Source organism: Glossina fuscipes, unplaced genomic scaffold, assembly GCF_014805625.2.
Source record: "Glossina fuscipes isolate IAEA_lab_2018 unplaced genomic scaffold, Yale_Gfus_2 89, whole genome shotgun sequence".
NCBI lineage: Eukaryota > Metazoa > Arthropoda > Insecta > Diptera > Glossinidae > Glossina > Glossina fuscipes.
In genome coordinates, this window is record NW_023998443.1 from 1,285,353 (window position 1) to 1,313,100 (window position 27,748).

A 27,748-nucleotide genomic window follows, 5' to 3' on the forward strand; every position below is an offset into this window, starting at 1 on the left:
GATGGATTGTTGTATTAGTTATTATTATAAATGAATTTTTCGCGTAATTTTTGGTTTTTGTTGTTGTTATTTTCTTTTTCGTTTTCTTCTTCCTTTTTTCTTTTTTTTTTTTTTTTAAAGTACTGGTTGCTTTAAAAATACCCTCATGTTGTGTGTTCCATCATCGCCAACGACAACAACAACAACGTCATGATATCAAAATTATAAAGAGCGTTTACGTTGTTTAGGTTGTTCGTTGTGCCACCACAGTCTGTAACATAAGGTATAAAAAAGAATTAAATTGAAAAAAATTTTTATGAAATCATAAAAAGTCAGCGCAAAGTGAATATAAGAATACAACAACAACGAATCATTTTATTTATTTCATTAAAAAAAAAAAACAAAATATTTCTTCTAAGCAATTTATAATTACACGGTACTATATACATACATACATACATACATACATACATACATACATACATACATAGCAATTTTGCATGGAACTGATGGTATTCATTCGCAAGGGTAATGGTAGTGATGTTAAGGTTACAAAGGATTTTGGTTAAGAAAAGTTTTCGCATCTTTCTCTTTCTGTCATTCAAAAGTTGAAAATTTGTAGGGAAAAGTTTTTGTAATCATGTTAAAGTTTATGACATTTTTCTTTATCTACAATTGAAATCAAAAAGAAAAGATGAGTGGGCGGCGTTACAAGAGACAATAAAAAATTTATATAAATAATATGTGTCATATCGATTATAAAAAAAAAAAAGAGAAAAAAAAAACAAACTTGTTTTAGCAAAACTTAAATAGACGACGACGACGATGACGACGACGACGACGACGTTTCAAAAAGTTGAAAAACAAGTAGTAAGCGAAAAAATACTGTATTATGCGTAAATTACACAAAAAGTATCTTCTGGAGGAAATATCTACAAAAATAAACTGAAATTACTTTCTTACCGTCGCAATATGTTTATTTACTTCAAAGGCACATCGTCTCGCCTGATAACTTTTTTGTTTAATAAATTTATTTGCAACCGTTAGACCACAAGCAAATTTTAAATAGAGGAAACGTACCCTCCTCTGAGAGGATGTAAGGCGGCCGATATTTGATATGAGAAAAAAAAGCAGGCACCACTCACTCAACTTGAGTAATTAGATGCAGGTTGAAATTGCATAATTTCCGTAGCGCATGACATATTTTTGAGCAGAGATACTGCCGAACTGCAGAACGAACGAATAGGCAAATTGAAAGAACCAGAGTTCGGGCAAAGGTAAAACATCTAGCTTTACTATCGTTTGTGTTTCCCTTTGTTCGCTTGTGTCATCCCCTAATATTCAGGAGTTGATACGTTCTACGGATTCGTTTATTTCGGTTTTGAATATGTGAAACACAAGTCGATCGCAACTATAAAAAAGAAAATACTATCGCCAATAGCAAAAAATTCCCTATTGCCGTCTCTTGCTTCTTTTACTGTTATTTTGCGTAGTTTATTATGTACATAGAGAGAGCGAGATAGATACTCAAAATATGAAAAAATCGATATCCATACCCGATCAGCTTTGATGGAGTGCAAGAGCAGTGAAAATAGAATTTTGAACATTGGAATGATAATTTGTTGTAAATGCAACAGAGTACAAAAGTTTGTAGTCGGGAGTCGACAACTAATGTTCTTGCTTTATCGGAAAGACTTAACACCAGTGCTGCTGGGAAGCCTAACGTTGCCGCATTTCGCAATTTTCGAGGTTAGAAAAATGCTTATGTAAATATTAGTTTGGGGAAAAAGAAATCCATTATTTTTATATGAACTTCAGGACTTTATTTAACATGCTTCGGATTGTCCGATTTGGGTCAAATATGCACCGTTTTGTTGTATGATTTGTTGTCATTTTAAAGGTAACTTCAAAATGCCTCTCTCATAGAAGTCCCGGTCACTATTTGCAAAAAACTCTAGTAGTCGATTTTCACAATCCTCCCTAGATTCCAATTTTTTATCATTAAAGAAATTTTGCAATGCAAGAAAAAGATGATAATCGCTTGGTGCCAAGTATGGCGCATTAAAACTTCCCAACCAAGCTCCCGAAGTTTCTGACGAGTCACTGTAGATGTGTGTGGCCTAGAAGACGGCATAATCAGCGAAAGAACACGCCCAGGTCTTGGAAAAAATTCAATCTCATTGCTTCATTTACATCCCTTTCACTGGATAGATAGTAGGCATAGCCTACGCGACCGCCATAGAGATTCGAAGTGAAACGTACTGAAATATACGTTCGTTTGACTAACCACAACCACAAAATTTAAATAAAGCTTTTGACAAGCTCAGGACATCGGAATGCAATATCATGTAAAAGGATTTTGGCATTTAGTCAAAGCAAAATTCAAACTTCCCGGAAAAAGACCTTTGAAGGCAAGTCGAGACGCAGTGTAAACTGTCGATTACAACAAAATGAACAATTCCCCTATGAGTATGTATTCTGCTAAACGTGAGTAGGTAATGTCAGTAATCCTACTGCCAAGACAAACCATTAATTTTTTTTTTTGCACTTACATGGGATAAATCCACGGAATGCTCTATGTATTCATTATTGAAGGGTAATGTAATATTAATTTTCCAAAATTGTTCTAACAATCCGTAAATATTCATGAAGGACGAATAAAAACGAAAGGACAATTAACTTGTTTAGAAAAAACATCGATCAAGAGCAACTAAGAACATATTTATAGTTCGCTCTCGAAAAAATCTTCATGTTGGTCTCCTTTCGGAGAATACTGCTGGAATGAGATTCTACCCTTGTACTCACAAAAGCTAAAAACAACCAACGCAAATAAATTTTGAAAGCGTTTACGTCATATTCGATGATCTTCGCTAGAAACGCGAAAGGCTCCAAACATTACAACAGAGGCAACTAAAGTATGTCAATATTTTCACTTGAAAATGAATATTTTAGGGGAAAAGTTCACATGGAGCTACTAAAAATTAAAACAACAAAGTCACGGATGCATTGATTGTTTGTTTGTTAATATAAAATGCAGATTTATTCTCTTTTGTTTTTGTGACTTGTTTTGAAAAGTTGCCATCCAAGAGTTTTAATTGGTTAAGTAAAATTTTACAAATATGATATGAAAATGTAACACGCGGTCGTTTGGTTTGTTTGTTTGGTTTTTCTTTTCTTTTTTTTTTTTGTTTTTAGTTTAGCCGTATATGTGTTCTATATATTTGTCTACCAACTTTTGCTTAATCAGCAAAAGCCGTATCAGCAGTAATCAAATTCGTTAAACGTTCAATGGCAAAAACAAAACATAAAAACGAACATTATCGGTTAATTTACTGGCGCTGGATGTGCAAAAATGACAATAGAAAAAATTCTTTATATATATATATATATATATATATATATATATTTTTTTTTTTTTATTTATATGCGCTCATGTATTCATTCATATAGATAGATAAAGAGGCGAAACTGGCGTCATATGAACGAACGTGCATAAAAATGACTAAAAGATAAATAAATAAATAAAAATAAACAAAAAAGACAGCAGTCTAAAGATTTCTTTTAACGATTTGTGTACTTTTTAAGTAAAGTCAACTCAAACATAACAAAAAAAAAAAATTATTCTTTATAAAAACGAGTAAAGCCACTATAGTGGGCCAGGGACTATCATTAACTACCCTAACAACAATCATTCTTACAGCAAAATTTTTTAAAATAAGTTATTGAAAAAGTCATCCGATCCAAAACACTTTCAACTGGGTTCGTTCTTCGGCAAAAATATGCCGGTCCATGAAAATATCTCAAGAATCGCGGCCTCTAGTTCGAGCGCAATAGCAGGGACAGACGGACCGAAACACTGAGATCGATCCAAAAAATATATCATATGGTTGTTACATACATCCAGATCAACTTAAGACACCCCTGTAGCACAAGTGGTTTCATGTATGCAATGAAAGCAATTACAAATAAAAAAATGAACAAAACTTTCCCAGAACAAATTAATTCATTTCTTACGATTGCTTACGATTTTTTCAATATTTAATGTTTGTCGTTCTCAGCTAATAATTTGATCGTGATTTGTAGGAATACTTCTTATTATATATGCAAAAAACGGCTGATCGATTTCTACGTAAATTTAACTTTCAGTTAATGGCGAATCTACTACTTCACGACATTCAATTATGCTCTGACTGATATCTCACAATTCAACTGTAGGACTTATTCGATTTACTACTAATTGAACAAAATAGTTGATGAAAAAAATTTGTAGTTGCAGTAACGATGATTGTCATTAATAGTTATCGTTATTAATTAATAAATTAAACTAAAACTAAACTAAACTAATAATAAAGTAATAATGATGAAAAAGCAATCGTTTGGCGAATAAAGTGCTATAACAAAACCACTTACACTACAAGTGAAAAAGTCAAGTCCAATGAGTACATATTCAGTTAGCAAAATATGTCTATTGATAAGAAGCAAATAATTTGAATTCTAGTTAACAGTGCTAGTTAGGAAACCTGGGGACTGTTTTTAAACTATCAGTTAATGTTAACATTAAGTGTTGGCGCGCGCGTTATAAAAAAGCACGAAGAGTAGATTTTCTTTACTCATAATGACTTATGGAAGTTTCAATTTAGATCATTTAGTCTAGAACAGTATACAGTGCTTGGTACTAGCTGTGGCCATTGATAGTTGCGTTCAAGTTTTTGTGTCCCTTGTAAGTCAGAAGTGAAGAATCAGCGCCCATATCTATTGCGGATTAATCGAGTTTTCTGAACCAGTGCTCATGTGTATTCCCAATTAACGGGAGATCCTGGGCGCCCTTGGCCTATATATTTGTAATCGAAATGTTTATTTATTTATTTATTCTACTTATACATGAAACTCAACTAAAGCAAATTGACAGTCAATTGAGTTCAATTGACTCTTAAAGTAAATCTTATATTAATTAATATTAAAACTTAGTATAAGTGTAATAAAACAAATAAGAAGGAAAAAAAAGCATAGAGCCACACCCACAAACGGTACAGGACCATATTGCAAATGAACCCCTAAGCCATCGCAAACATGCATAAGCTTGGCAACCGATAATAGTTGACAACAATTAATTTTCGAATCATAATGACTTTTTAAGGTTAAAAAGTAGTTCAAGTACGACATAGGTAAATCATTACTTATTATTATTAGGATATGTTGCTTCAATGGACTTTAAAGAGTCCGATAATGAGAATAAGTGATAGACGTCATTTAGGCTCTTGCAAACAACTCTGAGCGGATTAAACAGCTCATAATTATGTTTACACTGACTAGGCTTAACCAAGATAAAGTGCCTAGAGAAGCGGTTAGGGACATTAAAGGGACATTATTTCACCAAGTAATAAAGGCGAGTATATAGCACCATTTATTACTTCGATTAGAAAGGAAACGCCAAGAACAAACCTACGTTTCTCAAGAGACGGTAAGGACAGCAGAAGTAAACTGTTTTCATAGGGGCGAAGAGAGGCAATCGCATCCAAACCGAAATTTCTAAGGGCAAACAGCAAGAATTGCTTTTGAACAAATTCAATTGAATCTACGTAGCACCTATATGAAGGAGACCACACAACAGAGGCATACTCGAGTATGGGTCTAACCAAACACATGTACAACCTTTTCGTGATGTAAGGATGATCAAACTCTTTGGACCACCTTTTTATAAAACCAAGCGTGGACCTAGCTTTGCTTAACGAGAGCTCAATAAGCAAGTTAAAACGTATTGAATGTCATACAAAAGCACTGAGACAGAAAGCTAAGCCATGGCACATTCTGCAAAATTTAACACAAAATGTCCGCAAGGATAATAAAGGATTTTATAAACTAGAAATGCAGACAAATTGCTAACGTATTTTCACGTATCAATTGGCTTTCCAAGCTGTGATGCTGTTGAACGAAATTCTATCATCGCGTAGAAGTTCTTCGGCTTCAAGAACGGTCCTTATCTTGTGCACATTGTAAAAGAAAAAAGAAAAGAGAGATAGAAATCCTTGTCGCTGCTCTTTTGGGCCCCTGTAAAAACGTTGAAACGGAAAAAATATTCCCCTGTAAATTAATTTGGAGATATCAGTCTACAATAGGAGTGTTTGAAGGCATAATTCCACTAGCGAAATTCTGAATCGTTTTTGAAAACGTTTGCATCGTCTTGCTGGCTAATATTTGCTACGAACTGCAATTTACCAGATTTTATACCCACTGCCGCAGGATGGGGCTGCACTCATTTTGTCAACGTGTCTGCAATATGCAAAAGTAAACTTGAAAAATCCTGCAAAACACATATACTGTTAATTAGTGTGAAATGCTGAACCGATCTAGACATGTGGGTCCCACTGTCTCACATGTCACCTCGCCGTCGCCAAAATGTCGCCTTCAAATTTGCAAAAGCATTGTAAGCCTTGCTGGCAGGTTTTGAAAATAGGTCAAATTGGTCAAAAGGCACGCCCACAGTAGAACCTAAACTAAGAACGCCTATGTTAGCCTTAAGCTAGAATGCATATCCTACGATACGTGTGTAAAAATGGAAAAAATCTACCCTATATTAGAGAGTATTGAAGTTTTGTTTTTTATTAGGTCATAGTCGAACGTAGCTATCCTTCATTATGAGCAAAGCACGCCAGTTTTCAAAATTGATTGGGCTTATGAACTGTAGACAACCCGTATATGGAGTAGATAGTTTCAGCTTGCTATTTCTATTTTTGTGACCGGAACATTTCAGCAACAAACGAAGGACAACAAATGAACAAACGGACATAGTCAAGAATACACGTAATTTGAGATATTTTCTATGCGCGTATTACTGCTCATTACAAAGGGATCGACGAATTCTATATATTATGGCAATCATATAAACAATTGTGGAATGACAGATGTGCAAGACTTTATTGCAATTTTAAGTTTTTCGTTCCATCTAATAATCAAAAAGTTAGAATACACTTATTTTCTTTCCGTGCACAGGGGTTCGCCTGGAGAAGATATCCTAGCCTATCTATTTAACATTTGCTGAGTCAGAGAGCACAGAGAGTTCAGGAAGTTTTTATCTATTTTTGGTGAACATATTCCGCTCTGATCATTACTGAACACGATTATAAGAATTTGCGTTGTTGCAGTGCATATTTATTCTTTATTGCACTGTTGTAAATATCATATTAAAAGTTTGATTTTTCTAGTACAACGCCCTTAAAAAAAACGTTTGCGCAGCTGTTATTTCTCGTAATCATCCGTAAGATATATAACCTTATCAACAAAAATTTAATTGTCGTAGATATGTGTATGCACTTGTGTATACCAACTACAAAAAGAAAAAACTTTAAAACTTTTTTTTGACATTCAGAACATTCAGCACAAAGCATTTTATTACATATGCATATGTATGTATACATAAATAAATATATTTATATATATATATATATATTTATTAAAAATGTGAATTTTATCATAAAATCCGCATCACTAATACAACATACGATACAATATGTTTACATATAATGTGTCGGTCAACAATTCCCGGCACTGACACATGCATGTCGTCTTAAATGAAAAAATTCCATATTATTTGCAGAACGTGCAAATCCTCAACCGATGGCGATTACAACTTTACTTCATTCCGATTATTTTTTTATGGAGACGCACCGGTTACGATGATGCTACTTTTCTTATGGAAAACCCGAATTTCAACGCTTCTTCTTTCATATTTATTATTAATAATTATTATTAGAAGGGTATTGTGACCAAAGTATTGCTTGTCCCGAGTGTATGTACTAACGGCTGTAGTGGCAGTCCACCTATCCAATTTGATCAAAATGTTTCATATCCAGCGTGCAAAAAAATGGATTATACATATATTCTTCGTACGATGAATATTTTATACCAACCTCTAATTTGTATACGATATTTAATTTCAAGGACGATTCTATCTACATATTGATCGTAAGTCGTAGTTTAGATCATATCGCGCATTATGCACAATATAAAACATTGTTTTCGTCTATCTGGCATCATTTTATAGATGAATATATAGACATTTTTCGGCTTTATTCGTGGCCAAAGTCATAGGCCGATTTTGATGATTTTCAAATTAAACCTCAAGAGAATGACAAATAGAAATACGAATTAAAGTCTCAAGGTTTGGAAGATCGCACTTTCAACAGATATAAAAACAGGCGGACATGACTGAGTCAATGTCCCAAAGATTAAAACGGAAAGCAAAACATAGATTAAAGAAAGATTCCTTGAATTTAAAACCGAAAGAAGATAAATTGGACCTGTTTTCAAGGAAAGTGGAAAAAGCCTAGATAATCTTTCCACTTCAAATGCTAAGAAGAAATGGTGAATTATTTAAATTATTGAATACATCAAATTATTACTAATTTAGGGCCGATAAAGGACGGATGATAACTGAACTAGCTAAAAAACTTTTGCTTGCACTTAAATCGCTCTTAGTAAACCATTCCTAAATTAGTTTTAGAAAACCACATCAAAGAACATATATCTAAGGCTTATAGAGAGACCGTTTAAAACTTTGTTAAGAGAGAGGGGAGAAATGCAACTATGTAATGTATTTAAAGCGTGCAATACAAAAAAGTTGAAAGAAAAAACATAAGAACTATGCTTATGACAAATGTTAGTCTGAAATGTTTTTTAAAATATTTTTTATTTGAACTTTTTAAAAAAAAGCAAAAAAAAATACGATAATATGAGCAAAAAGGAAGACCAGTATTTATGTTAAATTGCGCGGGTGTATCGAATATCAGAACTTTTTGTTTTCCAAATTGATAGCACCGTGACAGCCATCTGTGTCAAATTTCATATCATAAACGTCATAAGTGTTTCAGCTGCGCTTGATTTTATACGACACAAAGAAAATGTTTTTTCAATTTTTACAAAAGGAGATCAAAGTTGAGTCTACGCATACAATGCGCAAACAGCCGATCAATAGCGCGAAAGCCGCTCATAAATCATAGCTATCTTAATAGCTTACTTCGATTATCGTAGTGTTGTTGCGCATTACGGATTCCTTCCGCCGGCCCAAACTGTTTTGCCGTATTTGGAATAATAGATGTATGTAAAAAAGAAAAATATAAATTGGTCATACTTTTTGGACACAGTAGTATAAAAATTTTGCGAATATATTGCAAACCCATTTTGCACGTATCACTATATATATATGCACAAAGCTTTATAAACAAATATAGAAACGTAATTTAATTATTTGAAAAACAAATGTACACACATTCACCATATCGCCACCAAAAGCAAGTTGAACGAGACGAAGACTGCATTCATTTCCCAAAAGTCGACTTTTGCGTACCCATCAAACCCGGTAGTTCTCTTATTATTTGTAAGCATTGTGTTAAGAGCGGAACATTTCTATCAAGTATTCGCGCAAAATCTAGTCGGAAATGCGCTATGATGAATATGATTAAAATATTTTGCACACTTTCAGTACACAAATCCGAAAATGGGTTAAGATTAAATTCATTATCTATGAACAGAATGTATGCCAATACAATATTCTAAAATTTCTCTATCAACTCGGCTCCTTTCTCTACCAGATACATAGATAGATAGGTCGGTTCTGAATTTAATGTAGATTACGAATGTATATATACTTTCTTGGGTGTAGAAAAATGGTCTGAAACTTTCTGAAAGCAATTCTATCAAAATTGACTTTTTTATTATTGACAGATTGTCATTTTTTAAAAATGTCGGACCGAATTTTCAATTCTACTTGTGGATCGCCTTAGTAACGTTTTACTCAGAATTTTTAAAGAACTCAATGAAACCTCTCAGAGGTATACAGAGAGCGAGACGAATACTAATTCAGCTAATTGAACTTAAAATCTCACTAAGTTCGAAGAAGACTTATGTAAATGGAAAGACTGACTATATCTCCACCAAGTTTTCCTCAATTCCGCCAGGTATCAAAATTAATTTTCATTTATGTTTTCATTTATTCGTTCATTTAATTCCATGGAGATAATTGTAATTTCATTAAAAATAATATGTAGAGTTTAGTAGCGCTCCAGTGAAAAATTAAATACCGAGATGAAATAAGGGAAACACCAAACAAGTTCATATACATGTACATATATATTATAATGTGTTCAAAGAAATCGATTGTGTTTTGCTTTCATTCTAAACAGATAATAGGAATTTTTCCTCATTGCATCATTCGCGCAATTGATTATAAATAAATTTTATATTTAATAACACATATGCAGCACACGGTTATTTACAATAGAAATGACCCAACTTAACTACAATGGCAAAATGGCGAACACACGTTCCTTTTTTCAAAAAAAAAAGAAAAAGAAAAAAAAAACAATTTTCTTTTACGCAACTTTTACAATTCTACAAAAAGCGACGGAGGGTAGCAGTTTACTTATAAACGCGTCAAATAAATGAAAAATTGCTTAGTGAGACAAAGGGGAAATCTATTTGTACTTGCAGTCTCATCTTTTAAATCAAATTTGTTTTTAAATTGAACCCATTTTTTTATAGTCACTGTTGCCTAAGAAGGCAATAAAAGCGATTCTTTGTTTGCAAAAAAAGCGGTTTCCCAGAAGCAACTGCAATATAACATTTGTCTCTTAATGTCGCGAGAAGGGGGCACCCAATGAAATTATATATTGGACTAAATCTTTTATAGCCATCTTTAAAAGAAAAGAAGAAAGAAAGGAAAGGAAAGAAAAGTTGATACTCTGGTCTCCAAGATATTGGACGATTTACGATCTGTGGCGATTTTTTCCATATTTGCAGAGACATTGTAAAATTACCTATAGAGTACTCGTGGAAATTTTTATCTTTATATCTGTATAATTATTAAGTAAGTAATAATAATTTTTCGGTGTTTTTCTCGTCTTCCCTCTGATGCATTGTAGCTACTTTCAAACTGTGGCCGATTTGACCTGCAAGGACTTTCAACGTCTTTGCTAAACTTGAAATCGATTTTTTAACACAGAGAAAATGTTATATATTGCCGTAGGGACAGACACCGTTTCGATAGGTCTACAATTTAATAGCAAAAGAGGACAAGTGACTGACTTCGTAGGATCCTTAACGCTTCCCTTTGGATGTTGCAAAAGCTTTTTAAGAATGACTATACCTTCAACTTTGGATGAGAGATATAGTATAGTAGAATATAGTCAAGAGGAAAAGTCGAGTTTTGGTCATCTTTTCCTTGCGAGTCTCACAAGCAATAGAAATTTATATATATAAACCCCATGGAACCCCACGAATGTGTATTCTTGGAGCGCCTACAATTTTAGTTACTTCCATCTGCCTATTTACATTTTTAAAAGTCAAGTGCCTCTCGACTTGATACAGGCTAGCTGCTATATTTTAACAGACGACAGTAGCGTAGAGGCTAGACAATACGGAAGTCTACCGCTTATATTCAAATATATCAAAACAATATATAAAGTATATCAAAATATATTTTCCAAACGATGTCGTAATGCGTGAGTACTCTTGTTTGGAAACGGAGCTACACACTTTCAAGGCCGTTATCAAATGACGATGATGATGAACTTACTACTTGTCTTTATAAAACTCGAAATTCGGAGTAATTTGATTTCGCAGTCGTCAGCTGTTCGAAAGCGTCCTGGCATCAAAATTTGTGGTAGCAGATCAAATTTGAAATCTTGCATAATTCACTCGCAATCACCATCACAAAGCTCGAAATATTGTAATTTTTAATCAATTGTAGGTATTGATCCGCAGATCAGTGCAAATATAACTTAAAAAATCATTCTAAAGATAATGGTAAAAATGGCGCACCTCATCGGCCTATGATGAATGGAAGTATCTCCAGTATTTTCCTTTAAAGTCGAAGATACGAAAGGCTAGACCCAAAATTAATATGATTCTCCTCTCAGTTTCCGCTTCACACGCCCAAAGGTATGACACATTGCCGTCAAGGCAATGTAGAATGGGATTGCGAAGTCTTTTTTTTAAGTATGTCCAGCAGCATGTCTAAAATAGTATAGTCCCTCCTGCTGGTTTTATTTACCTTTTGCTAAGCTTTTTAAATATTTGAAATTGAACTTCGCGCCGTTTAAGTAAAGTTTAAATTAAATTTCGGATTTTGCTAATATTTGAAATATTGGGTTTGCGTGGTCAAAAATGTTATACATAAAAAATATTTTATTTTTTTTTCCCAAACTAAATGTAAAACAAAGTAAACTCGGAAGCGAAAAAAAAAGAAAAAACGATAATAAAAAATTACAATAAAAACCTATTAAAATAAAAAACAATAATAGAGAAAGAAAAATAAATAAAAAAAAAAATAAAATAAAGGGAAGCAGACAAACATGCCGGGCAGGCACAACGTTCAAATAAATACGACACTAGTAGTACAACTTGAAATAAAATTATAGCTGGTTGGTCGATCGGTTGGTTGGTTGTTTGGTTGGTTGGTTGGTTGGGTAGTTGGGTAGAGACACAAAGTGAGGTTTTTACCTCAAATGGAACGACAGCGAGTTGTAGAGCAGATAGAGGAGCTATGTTATGTATGTTAGATATATACAGTTGTTTGTATCGATATGAATTATACAAATAAACAAAAATGGGGGAAAAAAAAAGAAGAAAAATGTATGCTATAGAGCCTTCTCTTCATAGCGTTGTTATAGTACATTTTATAGGTTGTCGGCATATTTTGCATACTAAAGTGTGAGTAATTGTAGAGTTGGATAAAAACGGTGTTTCCAATTTTTTTTTCGTTTTTTTTTTTTTTTTTTTTTTTATTGTTGCTTTTATTTTGTTTTTTGTTTTGTTACAATCACATTTTCAAATATGTATTACGTACACACAACAATAAGCGTTGCCAATGAAGTTACTTTATATACAGAATATCTATTTATTTATGTAGAGGCGTACATATGTTTTTCCACATATATGTATATATACATATATATAGAACACACATATATATATACATAAAAAATACGTTTGTACTTTTATGTATGTATACTTAACTTTGTTGTTGTTATATTTTCAATTTTTTATTTTTTTTGTCGACCTAAAGTTGACTTTACGGAACACAACAGCAACAGCAACAACAACAAAACACCGAGTAGAGAAAATTATTGTAAAAGTTGAAAAACAAAAAAACACAAAAAAAAGAGAAAAAAACCTGAAACATATCAACATTTAACACGAAAAACAAAATAAGAAAGTAAAACCGTTTTTATAACTTTGTGTCTGATGTGAGCATTGCGAGCAGCTGCATAAAAAAGGGATGACAGAGCAAGGAGGGAAAAGTTTAATTTAAAAGAACTTGTTTATGTTGGAAAAAAGTTTTATTTCGTAACTTTTCCGTTGGATTTAAGCTGAAGGTGTTTCGAAGTACCCGCACATATACATAGAAAAATAGACAACACACAATAAAGGAGACGAAAAAATGCGCAATTTTAAGTATATGGAAAATATTATACACATATTCTTCCATATATAAACTGAAGAACAACTTAATAAAAATATAACAATTAATTGAAATTTCAAATTCAAATAAACCCAAATAAACCAAAAAAAAATATGAACAAAATTATTTCCGAACAAAGTTTATATACAAAAAGTTTATACTTAATGGTATAATAATAAAGTGGGGACACACACAACAATAACTTTTTATAAATGATTATATTTGCATAAGCATGTCAGACGATCATAATAACTGTGTCTTAGACAAAACATTCACATAAGTTGTAGTCAAAAAAATATAAAAAGGAGAAGGGGAAGCATTCATATTGAAACGAATCTTGGGCACTTATCAACAGATTTTCCTAATTTTTTTTTTTTTTTTTTCTTTACCGAAATTCTCATTTAGCTATGACCGCATTTCGTTTGGTTGATGTGAATCATTTCGAATGTTTCGAAGATTGGGAATTTCTTCGGGAAAATGCACCCTTTTACGATCCTCTATACGATCTTTAGCTGTTAACAAACTCGAAGCCTTTAATGGTAGAACTTTTATTAAAGCATTTGATAGCATTGAATGCCCTTAGGTGCTAGTGTTTTGAGACTTTAGCCGCAAAATTTACTTCTCTAGCTAAATTAAGCATAATAATAATAATAGTAATAATACAATAGTAATAATACATTTAAGTAATTTATTATAAAAGAATACAACCGATGTCTTCAGAAAAACTAAAAATCGGATAAATAGATTAGATAACTTTTAAGAGGACTATGTTTCGATTTCATCTATTATTGAATAAATACAATAATTCCACAAATATGTTGCCAAAATAAGTATCACCCGATGTGGATAAATCTATATATTTCTTCACAGAGAGTAATCGTAGTCGTCGTTTAATTTAAAGCTTAGATTGACTTGAATTTTCAGAAATTATTTTTGCATCCATAAAATATTGATATTTGCTATCTTCAGAGGCTTTTAAAAAAAAAAGTGTGTGAATCAAATTATTGCCGAATGCCACTCATAAGCAAAATGTTATTAAAATGTAAGATTTTAAACACACACGAAAAGGATATATTTTACTGGCATTTTCAAAGCTTTTCAGTGATGAGATTTTCTTGCAGCTAACCAGCCATTCGTTGCATAAAAGGCTTTCTCTATGTATTCTTACATACATGTTCGTCTGTCCGTCTGTCTTGGCCGAAAAATGAAGCTATCGATTTGAATTTTAGCAAAAATATTGAAAGCTTTTTGCACGCGAGTTGATACTGAAAATGGACCAAATCGGTCTAAGGAGATGTCTCCAGCACCGCCAAAAATGAGAACATCTCTATTTCTCAAGAGAAATAAAAAACTTCCCATTGCACATAAACTATAGCACATAAATGTACAAAAATGGACCACGCCTACTCTACGCAACACAATTTAATTTTTTTTCAGTGCTTTATAACGCGCAGGAAAAAATGTGTAACTAGCAGTTACCTTGCCAGTTACAAATGTAGAACGCTCCTTAGCATGTCCCTCTGTCCGTCTGCCCACATATCTGTCTGCGTAACTGTATAGTACAGTATTTACTCTTCCGTTGGCAAAAATGAAGATAATGTACAATTTTTCAAAAGGATTTACAAAAACACGTCTATAACGTCCACACCCCCATGTGACAAAAATAGAAAATATCAGCCTCGCCACTCCATTTGAATGAAATTTTGAAATTTAATTCTTTTAGTTTTTGTTTTTTTCAAAATCAATAAATACTAATAAATTTGAAATATATGTCAATGAGTATTTCCATTGTAAATGTTATAAAACAAAAGCTAAAGTTGCCTTTAATTTAGATTTTGTTTACACCCAAATATGCAATTGTTACAAAACTCAATGAATGATGTATAGTAGCTGTGCTTGTACTTCTTGATTATTATATTATTGTTAGCTTTGAGCTTACTACCAATCGATAAACCAACTGAAAAAGAGTGCTCATCATTTTACATCAAACGACTTATTGTATTTTATATTTCACAAAAACAAAATCTGTTCAAATTTTTTGAAAAAGCTGAAAATTTACCTGGCTACAGGGAGAACAAATACGATTATTTTTTTGCCGGTTTATCCTAATGGACAGTAAAACACACACAATCGACCTTTTCACACACTAAAAACTATAAACGTCCAAATCAATACACTTGCATATATTGTTAAGTAATACATAATGTAAATATAAAATGCTTAAATTTTGCGTATAATCTCTTTCCTTTTTAATATATATACATAGACGTATATATATATATATATATATATATGTTAACAAAGAGATATGGGCACATACACACGTAGAAAGACACTAACACTGAATGAATATAAGCTAGAAACTATAAATAAAATTTGTTCCAATCTATAAATAAAACTATATAAGTTCAACTATTACCAGAAAACTATAAAATGAGAATAAAAAATAATCAAGCCGATCCGCTTTATAACCTGCACCATTTATCAATCGAATGTAAGGCAACAATAAGATACTTTTTAAATTTTTAAACTACAAAACAAAAACGCACAATAATAAAAAAAAATTACCGCGCACTACATGTGTCAAACATAAGGTATATACAATTATCATTCATGTAAGAACAGACGGCTAACCAACCAACCAATTTACGAATGTCAAGAAGAGTAGGCGAATTTTTGAATTTGCTTGCCACTCGTTTCTTACGGTGGACTCGTTGATTACATGCGCATATGCGTACATATGAATGTGTGTCTGTCTCTCTATATATGCAGAAATAACTAGCGAATAATGTTCACTGCACGGCGAATTCAAAAAAGAAATGCAAAATGGACAAAGTGAAAATGCATACAAAATTTCTATATGGAAACTTACAAATTTACATGCATGCATGTATATATACTTATGTATATATATATATATATATATATATATATAAAACACAGGTTTCATAATATTCACATTTCTATAGGCTATACGTTTACAATTCAAACACACGCAAGAACACACATCGTGTGCAATGCACAAACATGTATATATACATGGGCTTTCATAATTCACCCAATGTGGGTATAGAGTCCATGCTGTTCGCTCGGAATTGTTGTTTGCTGTACTTTAATTTCTATTTCACTTTGCACTCACCACGCACACACATACACACAATACTTTCACAACTACTTCAGAAAGAAATGTGCTTTTAATAAAGAGAAAAAAAAAGATTACTACATTTTTTTTAAACAATTCTTTTCCGTAATTGAAAAATTTATTGAATATAACAAATACCATATACGGCCTCTTTCTGTTAGATGAAACACTAGAACAGGACACGATGCTTAGATTATAATTTCGAGTTTTTTCTTCGTCACGCTGCTGTCGACTCGCTGCATTAGCTACAAAGTGGAATGTTTTTTTTTTATATTTCTTTTCTATAGCACTTTAATTTTTGTAATGTAAACTTCGAAGAATATTCCAAGAATTGATTAAATAAATTTTGGTTTTTTTTAACAATCTTAAATTTACACAAAATCACAATTTTATTAGAGTTTCTCATAGGCAACGCGTCAATAAAAATTTCAACTTTACACTCGTACTTTTCAAAATGGCGGAAAATGATGGAGAACACGACAAACAAGGCGAATTTAATGTTTTAGTACAGTAATGACGCCGATGTATATTTGCGACCAATTCAATCGCTTTAACTCGCTACAAACACATTTCTTCAACTAAGAAACACTAACTGAAAAAATTTCGAGTACTTGCAATAGATTTACACATTTCACAATGAATAAAATCAAAAATTTTACGAAATTTATCAAGTTTCTTGTTAAGAGCTTTTATGTCAAACACCAAACTACGATAAATTATTCTTTTAAATATATTTTACCAAATATTTTTATAGTTTTCTTTAATTTTAGAACGCGAAATGTATTTGCGACATCAACTTTCAGTAATTTGGTAGAATTAACTAATGGCGAAACTTTCTTAGTACATCTTTGAAGTATATGAACAAAGTTGCCAAATACCACCGTATTTGCGAAAGGATTATGGTAACATTCTGCAATGTAAATACATATGTCGTTTCACGTTTGTAAAGAAAATTTCGGAAAAATGTAAAAACTATTTTTTTTTGGACTTAACGTACTGTTTTTACACGCTGTTCTTATAAAATATTTTTATTAGTAAATATTGAAATCTTGGAATATTTCTTAAAGTTGTTTATGTGTTTGAATGTGTTAAGAAACAACATATATCCTTTATTTTCAGAGGAGAAAGATCTACGGTTTCCTATAATTGGGAAAACACAGTGATAATCCCCGGTCTGCCGAAGAAGTTTAATTTACAAATTATGTATATATAAAAAAAAAAAAAAATCAATTTATCCTCCATTTTATGTAACACAAATTAAACTTCTCACTCAGGCAGTGAAGTTTCATTGCGCCTCAGAACGTACTCGCTTAGTAAAAACGTAAATCGATAATATAGCTGAAGTGTTGTTGCAGTATTTTTCGCTTTACTGTTCAAATTTGCTATTGCGCAAAGATTTGGAACGGCTTGTTTTTGAATTATATACGTCTAAATTCTACTTATCTTAAAAACTTTTCTTGGAGATTGTTCGTATGCCGTATTTTTGAGACAAAGCTTTTATAAAATATATATCGTTTTCAAAAGGTCTTGAAAAATATACGGACAAATAAAATGTTGGAAATTATAAGGCCCCTTTTAACCCGAAATGTGTTGTCTTCTTGACACGTGTTCACAGCTCGGGGATAATCTTAAATAGATATAATTTCAACGCTTCTGGCAACTATAGATTTATTACTTCTCAATTCGCCGCAAATAACCAAATCGAAATCCTTTTCAGATTCCATTCTTTGTTTACGAAATAAATCTGTGGTGTAATTGCTTATAAAGTGATAATTTGCTAATTATTGTTAAAGTTTCTCGTTTCATTTGCGAATTAAAAATTGTAAAATCTTTGCAAAACATTTGCTCAATAATCATGTCGAGTAGAAAAGCTTCTCACGCTGGAAGCTGGTATACCTCATCAGGTAATAAAAAAAGGTTAATATTTTGGATACATTTAGCGTTAAAGAACAGAAAAGACCACAATTAACGTTTCACTACAAATTCAAATGTTTAATTTTGGGATTTTTTTCAAAAACGGGGGAAACGTAACAAAGACATTATTGTCAAAAAAAAAAAAAAATGGATGTACATCTGATGGCAAAAAACTACTTAAGATTTCTCTTTTTATCATCACCTTCCGCTGCTTGAAGCGATTGATTTTTTTCCTTTAAGCCTTTCTGTATCTCATCGATGCGATTGTATGACGTATTTATTGCCCATGTCATCCGTTTAGTTAGTTCATTTACCTCGGTTCTTTGCTTTTTTAACTGTTCTAAGCCACGTTCGAGATGGCTGCATGCTCGAAAAAATTCTCCAACTTCTGGTATATCAGCAAATTCTCCTGCATGTTTATTGAACTTGGAACTGGCGGTTTTTGTCATTTCGTTTAAACGATTTGCCTTGTAATCTTCATCGAATGTGCGCTTCAAATCGTCCACTGTTGCTTTAAACGCTTCATTAGTGTTGCCACTTAGATTCAGATCTTTAATACGATCCAAGAGACCGTTAAAATTAAAGCTTTCGAAACGGCCACCAACATTTTGGAACAATTCGTAACTTCGCATTAGATTCACGCACATATTGTTCAAATCGTCGTCAATGTTATTAAATCTGTTATCATGTAATAGACCGTTATTAGATGCATCGCCTCGCGAAGGATTGTAGCGTTGTCGTCTGCGCTCGCTTTTATCGTGCTTGGGAGTCTGCTTATTATCGTTCGTTGCGTTTATAATTTCGAATCCTTCAGCGTTCGGACTAGTGAATAAAAATTTTTAATGGAAACATCTGACAATATTTTATAAAACTTACTGATCTTCAATAATAGAAACCAATTCCTTTCGTATTTCGTCTAACATTGGATCTAAATCCTCAGATTCATTATTCATTTTCTTTTTTTATGTTTTTTTTTTTTTTATTTAAAAAATAAAAGGAATTGTAAAATAATAATAATTATTGAATAGAAGTTTTTATTGTGTTTGAATCAAAAACTATTCATGAACTGAAAGTATTTACTTTTAAATGACTATAAAAAATATATGTATACTATATATGTTACCATCGCAATCTTCAAGTTGTAGTTGTTTTTGTCTACGTTTTGAAAAACCGAGTGAAAACTCATTATGCCCGATTAAAATTGATGTCCTAGTTATTTCTGAAGTGACCAGATGAAACGGGTACGAAAATGTAAAGAGAAAACGAGAATCTATGCCAACGTCCTATTTTCCTTTTTTTAAATTATGATTAAATTGTTTACGGTTTATTTATTTTTTTTTTTTTTTTTGTTTTTTTCGTTTTTTTGTTTATTTTTTTTTTTTTTAATAAAAAACGTCTGCCTTTATGTATTGGAAACGTGGTTGATGTACTTTTAAGCAAAATGTACATGAACGGTTTTTTTCTTTTTTAAATTGACTTTAAATTTCTGACTGTAATTTCAAAGCTAGAAAAAAGAATCTTTTAATTGAAAAATTGAATTTTCGAAACGTTAAAAAATGCTTTGAAATGCATTGAAAAATGCCAAGTTATTAGCATATTTTGGAGCTGTTGTTATTATTCTATCAATGAAGTATATTGAACGTAATTTAAGAAATGGAGATTGTTAATAAACTATTAATTTATAGCGAATGAATTAAGGCGTCAATTGGATAATTGGCTAGCATCTGCCTGCCTGTCCCATGGACCCGCTCGCGCAATAATTGCTCCGTAAGTATTTTTGAACGATACAAGTTCCATTTCGCCGCAAATGAATATTTGTTATATTAAACTTTCTTAGTCATGCTGGTTATACATACTGCGGAGCATGTGGTGCCTTCGCTTACCGTCAAGTCAGTCCGGCAGTAGTGTATGTAAATTTTTTAAAAATTAAAACTATTTCTTACATAAATTGTCTTTTTTTTTCAGTAAAAGAATTTTTATATTAGGACCTTCCCATCATGTCCGTTTACGTGGTTGCGCCCTTTCGGTGGCTAAGAAATATGAAACTCCTCTGTACGATCTCAAAATAGATATTGAGGGTAAATGTTGATTTACGCAAAAAAAAAAAAAGAAAAAAAAACTTATTAACGTTGAGATTCTAGTTAATGCTGAATTAGAGAAAACTGGTCACTTTTCATGGATGGATATGAAAACGGACGAGGATGAACATAGCATTGAAATGCATCTGCCTTACATTGCCAAAGTTATGGAAGAGTAAGTCAAGTATTATACATGGTTGAGTAATATTTATACTTAAAATTTAAATTTCAGATTCAAAAATCAATTTAGCATTGTGCCTGTCCTAGTTGGCTCCTTAAATCCTGATCAAGAGGCTCTGTATGGACGTTTATTTACTAAATATTTTCTTGAACCAGAAAATCTTTTTGTGATATCATCCGATTTTTGTCATTGGGGCCAACGTTTCAACTACACCTATTATGATAAATCCTCAGGTCCTATATATAAATCCATTGAGAGTCTTGATAAACGGGTAAAATAGGATAAACCCAATATATAAATTTAATTACCTTGTAATTTTTGCATTTTTAGGGGATGGAAATAATTGAGACTTTAGATCCTGCCTCGTTTACTTCGTATTTGAGAGAATACAATAATACAATTTGTGGCCGCCATCCTATCGGAGTATTGTTAAATGCTGTTAAATGTTTGCAAGAAAAAGGCTGCAACACAAACTTCAAATTTCTAAAATACGCGCAAAGTAGTCAATGTAAACATATGGACGATTCAAGTGTTAGTTATGCCGCCGGCTCCTTGGTTTTTGAATGCTAGGTTTCATTAGTATATTTAATCCGAGATGCGCAGTTAGATGACAAAGTCTACATTAAATAATGCTGGGAGCAAGTTATTCGCTTTAAATGTAATTTTCTTCTCTGTCTGTTTTATCGCTGCTTTAATTTATTATTTACTAATACGTGCTCTATAACTATTCTCAATTAATTTTTCTTTTTTTTTTGTATATGTCCATATTTGTAGAATTAATTGATCTGATAAAAAATAGAATTTTTTGTTGAAACGTGTTATTTTAACTTTTTTCCTTCGTTTTAATAAATCGGTGTGTGTAGGCAAACTTCTACACAATTAAAATTTTGTTTGAAAAAATTTTTTAATAATCAGCCACATAACCCTTACGGCTAATGATTTCGTTGGATTAGATATCACCGCCTTCGGTGTTGAATTTTCGTCACTTCGTGAACGGTCAAAACTTATTACAAGTAATCGAAAGAATTGGGGCTGAAGGCTGGAACTTGCATATATGTATTTTTCTGACCAATAGTTACTGTTAATATTTAATTATAGAGTGCTCCCAGAAAAACAAAGCAAAGTTCACAAAGCAACAATGAGAGAATTCAAAAATATTGTAAATAACTTACCAAGCATGGCATATATCGCTCCATCATTTGTTGCAAATATTTGGGCCGAATCTGTAAAGGTTTGGTGGCTGCGACGATTCATCCGGCACTCTCATGAACAGCAGGAAATCGATGATATGTACATAAGTTCTTCGAGCAGTACGTATTCAGGGTTAATCCTAACTTGTTTGCTTTCATAATTGCACAGCAATGAGTCATTTTCCTCAAAAGGCACACGAGAACATATTGTCAACACTGACTATATATATATATATATATATATATATATGTACTTTTATTCCGGAGTTTTTAAAGTAACAGAAAATCGAGGATAGAATTTTCGATAAAGAAATGAAAATTTGTACATGAATTTCATTCCCCATTAGCAACGCTAATCTGGAGTAAATCTCAAAAGGGAAGAAATTTCGACGATATCTCTTTAAGAACAATTAAGATTTTACTTCTTTTGAATAAGTGAAATTTTATCTTAGCATTAAAAAGAAAGAGATGTCATTATGAAAAATGAACATAAAAAGTAAATAAATTGGAAATGAAGAAGAAATCCGCGTAAGTTTCTAATTCAAGGCATACGCTATTTGCAGCGAAGGTGCATGCGAAAGACGAAAATGGTTCTCTCAACAATTTAGTATAGGTTTAAATATTTATTTATTTTTTTTTTTTTGTTTTAGGAAATTAAAATAAACATTCCATTAAAAAAATTCACAAAGTGTTGCATGTATGTTTGTTGTTGTTGTGTTTTCTTTTATAATAAAATGTTTTGAATGAAAAGTATTCCGTCTTTCATGGGATCAATGATGCGCGATTTCATTTATCATCTATAAATAGTCACGGCCGCTGTAGAATAGAATTGTTCATGTTTTTTTACAATAAATTTATTGCAAATGCGTTCGTGATCAAGATATATATCTTATCTAATTTTCTAAAATTTTTTAATTATCTGATTAACTTAACACACAAACCTATGAATTCGCTTATGTGTAGGAGATAGTTTTTATTTTTACCACCAATTACTAGCAGCATTGACATTGGTATTAGATCTTGATCTCGCCGAATTGCTGCCATTAAGTTGAGATATTTGCTCATCGGAAGATGCAGAAATTTGTAAATTGTTCATATTTTGAACAAATTCGTCAAGATATGGCGATGCACGATGTGTAGTGTTTGGTCCTTTTTTCGGTAGCAAATTATTAAAATCCAATATGGAATTATGATTATCTTCGCCATCCCGAGATGCTGCTCCCGCAGACGTTGCCGATTCGTATTCGTAACTTATTGTAGACTCAAATTCACTTAGATTCAAATGCAAATCCGTACTCGAAAACATTGCAGAATCTGCCAAAGGACAAGGAAGAATTATTTAATTGTAAATATACAAGGAAATTTAATGCAAAATATATATATATATATATATATGATACCTTTATTAAAATCGTTTAAATGATTACGAAAATTTGTTGTTGTTCTAAATACAGTTTGTTGAAGGTCACCACCACGACCAGGTGAATCGTAAAGTTGAGCAGACGATGGTCGAGTACTATAAACAGGTGTAATTTCTACACGGTGTGCTGACGGCGAACTGGCATTTCGACCGAAACTTGTATCGTCGACATTATGAATGGAAACCTTAACGCAAAATAAAAGTAAGAATACAATATTCGTTCGTTCTAAATAAAGCGTATTTTGGACATCCATCACCTAAAAAAATGCAATTATAAAAATCGCTATTTTTTCTTTGTCTTTTTAGTCTTTTTTGTTTTTTTTTTTTTTAATTGTAAGTGGTCAGTGCAAAGGCATTGTAGACATTGTAAGTTATTAAGGGAAAATATGAAAATGTGTTTGGATAAAATTTACAATTTTTAAGATATCATGACTGCACCTAAGAGTTTGCCTTTTGATATTTGAAAACTTTAAACCAATTGGAATTTAACCAAGATTAGTTCTAATCATTTACAACCTATCAAATCTCTCGCTAATCGCGTACATTTTTAAGTTATAATAAGAATTCTATGTGCGGTCCGTTAGTGATGAATTTCGAAAAAGCAAACAATTTGAAAACACTTTTGCTTTACATCTTATATACCGGAATCAAATATACCTCATTGTTAAGATTTTGTCCGGGTATCAAATTTTTTAAAAAAGACGCATCATCGTAACGTATGACACCAGTATTGGGAATGCCATCCAAATAAGAACCCGTGTAACCGGTGATTGGTGGCGGCGAATCGTCACCGCAACTATGGTGCATATGAGTACCGCCTCCACTTCGACTCGCAAAAACATCGAAACCATTATAATATTTAGATTGTTGATATTTTTCCTGCAAGGATAAATCGGCTGCGGCTTGCGAAACACTCTTTCGCCCCACTCCCATCGTAAATGACGTATTAGAATTTACTGAAAATGAATGAATTCTTATATCAATATTTACTATTTTATAAATTGATTGATTAGAAACGAAACTCACAGTTATCGTTGCTAAGAAGCGATGGTAGAGTCCATGTTTGTTCCTTTGATTTTCGTTTTTGCTGCTGAGCATTCTTAATTTCACTACCAATCGCCGAAATACATTTCTGAGCGGACGTGGGTCTCGCAATTACAGCCGCGTCACCGGATAATCTACTACCGCTGCTATTACTAGTAATACTTTCGCTAATGCTAGTGCAACTAATGCTAATATTATTATGAGCGCCCGATGCGTTGTTTTGCAACGAATCGTTTGAAAAATAGGAAAAAGCAGTTGAACTACCCGATGCCGGTTGAATGATATCACCTTGTTGCTGTCGCTTCTGTTTTTGAGTGGCTTTGGCAGCTTCCGCAGCCGCCTCCTGCGGCGTATAATAGTTGACATTACCAAATTGACGATATCCACCCAAAGCTAATCCATTTGTAACCGCATGATGTAACGCTGGATTACGTATGGTGTACATACCATTGTCGTTTTTAATAATAGCAGCTGGTTGATCAAGCGGCAACGGGTTGGGCAATGTATAATTTTCCGCGGAACGACCTTCAAATACAAAATGTATTTATTTAAAATAAAAAACGCAAGAGCGTATCTTGTTTACAAGAATCCTACTCCAAAGCAACTTTTGTCTTTTTAAAAATAATTCTTGTTCGTTAAGAAGCAGAGTTATGTGCATGTTTGCAGAATAGCAAGCACACATAACCAATCATTCAATCCTCGGTCAAAAGCAAGTAAGAGCGAAAGAGAATAACATACTATGCTAAGTACTAACTACTAATTTTACCACTAAGAACCTAATTACCTTTAGCAGCCATCTCTAACAATTTAAAGTCTGGCACGCACGCTCAGAAAGATGAGCCGTAAGAATTTCTGAAGCTCAAGTTTTTTAAAACATCACAAAATGATTGCTATTAGGATCTAAAAGTTGAAAGCCTGACACCTTTAAATCTAATCATCAGGCAACTAATTAGTCAAATACTTTATAAACGAAATGGGAATTTTTATGGTCTACCGCAGTCTTTCATTTACAAACTATCGTCAGTCTCCAGTTTGGTTGCGATGTTCAACAAATAGAAACCCTGATTGACCCTTTCTAATAAACGTTCCAATCCAATAAGCAAATATATTGAAGCCACTATGGTACGAAGAGAAAATTTAAGGTTAACTAAGGTTAGGAACTAATTACCTGGCAATATGCCTGGTTGATTCAAAATGTTGGCTGCTGCAGCCACCGGTCCTCCGTGAAACATGGGATTACGCAGGGTAATGATTTTAGTTTGACCGTTATTGCTGCCTGTAGTAGAATCGGCCGTCGCCTGTGTAGATCCATCACAGCCGTTTTTATTAGGCTTTGATTTATTACGCCGTTTCTTGTTTTTTGATTGCTTAGCACTACTACACGAGGGATTTTTAAATTGCAGTTTACACGTTGGATTTGACTTGGCTTCAACCATAATTATACCACTTTGAGGATCAATAGCTGCTGTCGATGCCACGCTAGCATAGGGTGCGCTATAATATGAAGACATTGGTGTTACAGGTGGTGCTATAATGGTGGCTCCTGGATGATGGAATGCATGCGTTGCGGTAGGGATGGCAGCCTGTGTTTGCAAAGGCTTTGCCAATTTTTTTATGGATTCGGATTTTTGACGCAATTGTTCGCTTTTAATCGGATCAACTTTAGTTAACGTGATGCCTGGTGGTAACGAAAGATTTTCCACTTGTACTCCTCGATTCAATTGATCCATTATACTAACATTAGTCGAAAATCGTTGCCGTCCGTTAGGTACTGTTATAGAAGCATTAACAGGACCAAACTCGTCTGAATTATCAAAATTGGGTGAAACAGTATTGATAGCACCAGTCGCCGCATTTGTCGTTGGATATGTTGATTTCGCCGCATTTACTTCATTCGAATTGAAATAGCCCATGTTGTCGGGAATACCTGAGCAGCAATCCTTATGAAGAGATAAACAAAGTTTTTGTTGTTTTTGCGTACTTTTCTTACTGCGTAAACTACGTTTCGACGAATTTTTAGTTTCTACTGCAGACGGCGTGCGTTGCTGAGTTTCATGCGTTGCACATTTCGTTTCGCAATTTCGAACTGTAACGCGATTATCGTTTTTGCTTTGATTATTTACTGCGGAGTGCGTATTGCTGGTGTTGTTGACGACCACGTTACGTTTACTCTGACAGCCAGCGGTAGTCTCTCCAGTCAATAAGCGATTATCATTTTTGTTTTTACGATTGCTAATTTGTCCCGGTAGATGTTTAACTTTGGCATCGGGCAGTAAATGCCTGTCGTCTGAAAGTTGATTACGTATGGTATCATTTTTGCCCGCTTTACTATTGGGTAGTTTTTGACACTGCGTATTTGATCTATTGGCAACCGCTTGCTCCGAGCTTTCTTTAATGGGTCTCCGGACAATAGCATCCCGTTTCTTTTGTGTCTTTTCTACAGTCACCTTTTTAGCGATAGTTTTCTTTACATCAACATTTTGTTTGACCTTGTTATCGGTCTTTGCCAGTTGACGATTTATTTGCGTCTTTTGTTGAAGCAAATGCCGATTCGTTTGCGCTTCTTCACTCGCGTTAGAAGTTGAACGTGCAGATGATTCCATTTCTGAATCAGAATCATGTAAATGCAATGTTTTGAATGGATTATTATCAAACTGGCCATTATCTACCAATTTTGGACGACGTAGATTGATTTCCTTGCTTAGTTTCAACGCGGCATTCAATCGCGTCTTATCTGATTCTGATGCAGAGGATGTTGGTAGTGGCACGGTGGGTTTCGATTTGTTTTGCTTTTGTTGTGAATTTAATTTTGGTGGCTTATCCGCAATTTGCTTGGATTGTAGAACCCTTTGCCTAGGTAATTTCGCAGTGGATACTGTCTGCAATGATACTTTATTTTGCTCCTCTTCCGCTTCCTCGGACTCTGATGATGTTGGCGGTGGTTTATTTTGTATCTTTTTGCTTTCGCTTATCTTCTTTTGTTTGCTTTTTCGGCTATTTTTAGCCGTCATCCTGCCGGTTGAATTCGAATTATCCGCTGGCTTTTGTTCGTTGGATTTTTCCATGCCCTCGTTAATTTTGATCCGTTTCATATTGGTTGTGTTTGAAGGCTTTAAACTGCTGACGGAATTTTCCCGCGTATTCATTTGACTACTAATTGAATTCGCCGACGAAGATGAGGTTGTAGCCGCTGAGCAGGAAGTAGTACTTGAATTTGAACGTCTTAGAGTAGATATATGCTTAAGCATCGTACGATTATTTGATATTTCGTTGGTTTCATTCGTGGAAATCGAAGTGGTTGACGTTGAGTTATTTACATTTGCTCTAATGCGTCCTTTCGAACA

General features: G+C 33.1%; 3 protein-coding genes and 1 long non-coding RNA gene across 5 annotated transcripts in view; 1 reads left to right on the top strand and 3 right to left on the bottom strand.

The window, feature by feature from the left end:
- Window positions 1-100: 100 nt before the first annotated feature.
- On the bottom strand, window positions 101-17,392 carry LOC119638441. Its single transcript, XR_005247438.1, has 2 exons — window positions 16,716-17,392; window positions 101-250 (listed from the first exon to the last, which is right to left on the bottom strand). It is a non-coding gene; the product is annotated as an uncharacterized LOC119638441 (long non-coding RNA).
- Window positions 17,393-18,209: 817 nt separating this feature from the next.
- On the top strand, window positions 18,210-22,008 carry LOC119638438 (protein MEMO1). The gene is made up of 7 exons (XM_038035211.1): window positions 18,210-18,481; window positions 20,177-20,258; window positions 20,329-20,397; window positions 20,457-20,569; window positions 20,633-20,744; window positions 20,802-21,021; window positions 21,081-22,008. The coding sequence occupies exons 1-7, from the start codon at window positions 18,433-18,435 to the stop codon at window positions 21,318-21,320; spliced, it is 885 nt and encodes a 294-aa protein (XP_037891139.1). The 5' UTR covers window positions 18,210-18,432; the 3' UTR covers window positions 21,321-22,008.
- Window positions 18,650-21,173, bottom strand: LOC119638439. 2 transcript variants are annotated; one of them, XM_038035213.1, is made up of 3 exons: window positions 21,059-21,173; window positions 19,368-19,447; window positions 18,650-19,313 (listed from the first exon to the last, which is right to left on the bottom strand). In XM_038035213.1, the coding sequence occupies exons 2-3, from the start codon at window positions 19,442-19,444 to the stop codon at window positions 18,665-18,667; spliced, it is 726 nt and encodes a 241-aa protein (XP_037891141.1). In that variant the 5' UTR covers window positions 19,445-19,447; window positions 21,059-21,173; the 3' UTR covers window positions 18,650-18,664. The 2 variants fall into 2 exon arrangements, with proteins under 2 accessions (XP_037891141.1, XP_037891140.1); XM_038035212.1 differs by lacking the exon at window positions 21,059-21,173 and adding an exon at window positions 19,615-19,815.
- Window positions 22,009-22,642: 634 nt separating the features above from the next.
- LOC119638434 overlaps window positions 22,643-27,748 on the bottom strand; it is a 12,577-nt gene continuing 7,471 nt past the window's right edge. The window contains exons 14-18 of the mRNA XM_038035207.1: window positions 25,573-27,745; window positions 24,387-24,929; window positions 24,018-24,316; window positions 23,341-23,545; window positions 22,643-23,254 (exon numbers count right to left, since the gene is read on the bottom strand). Coding sequence (XP_037891135.1) covers window positions 22,920-23,254; window positions 23,341-23,545; window positions 24,018-24,316; window positions 24,387-24,929; window positions 25,573-27,745 — 3,555 coding nt within the window. The 3' untranslated portion in view covers window positions 22,643-22,919. The remainder of the gene's footprint in view (window positions 23,255-23,340; window positions 23,546-24,017; window positions 24,317-24,386; window positions 24,930-25,572; window positions 27,746-27,748) is intronic.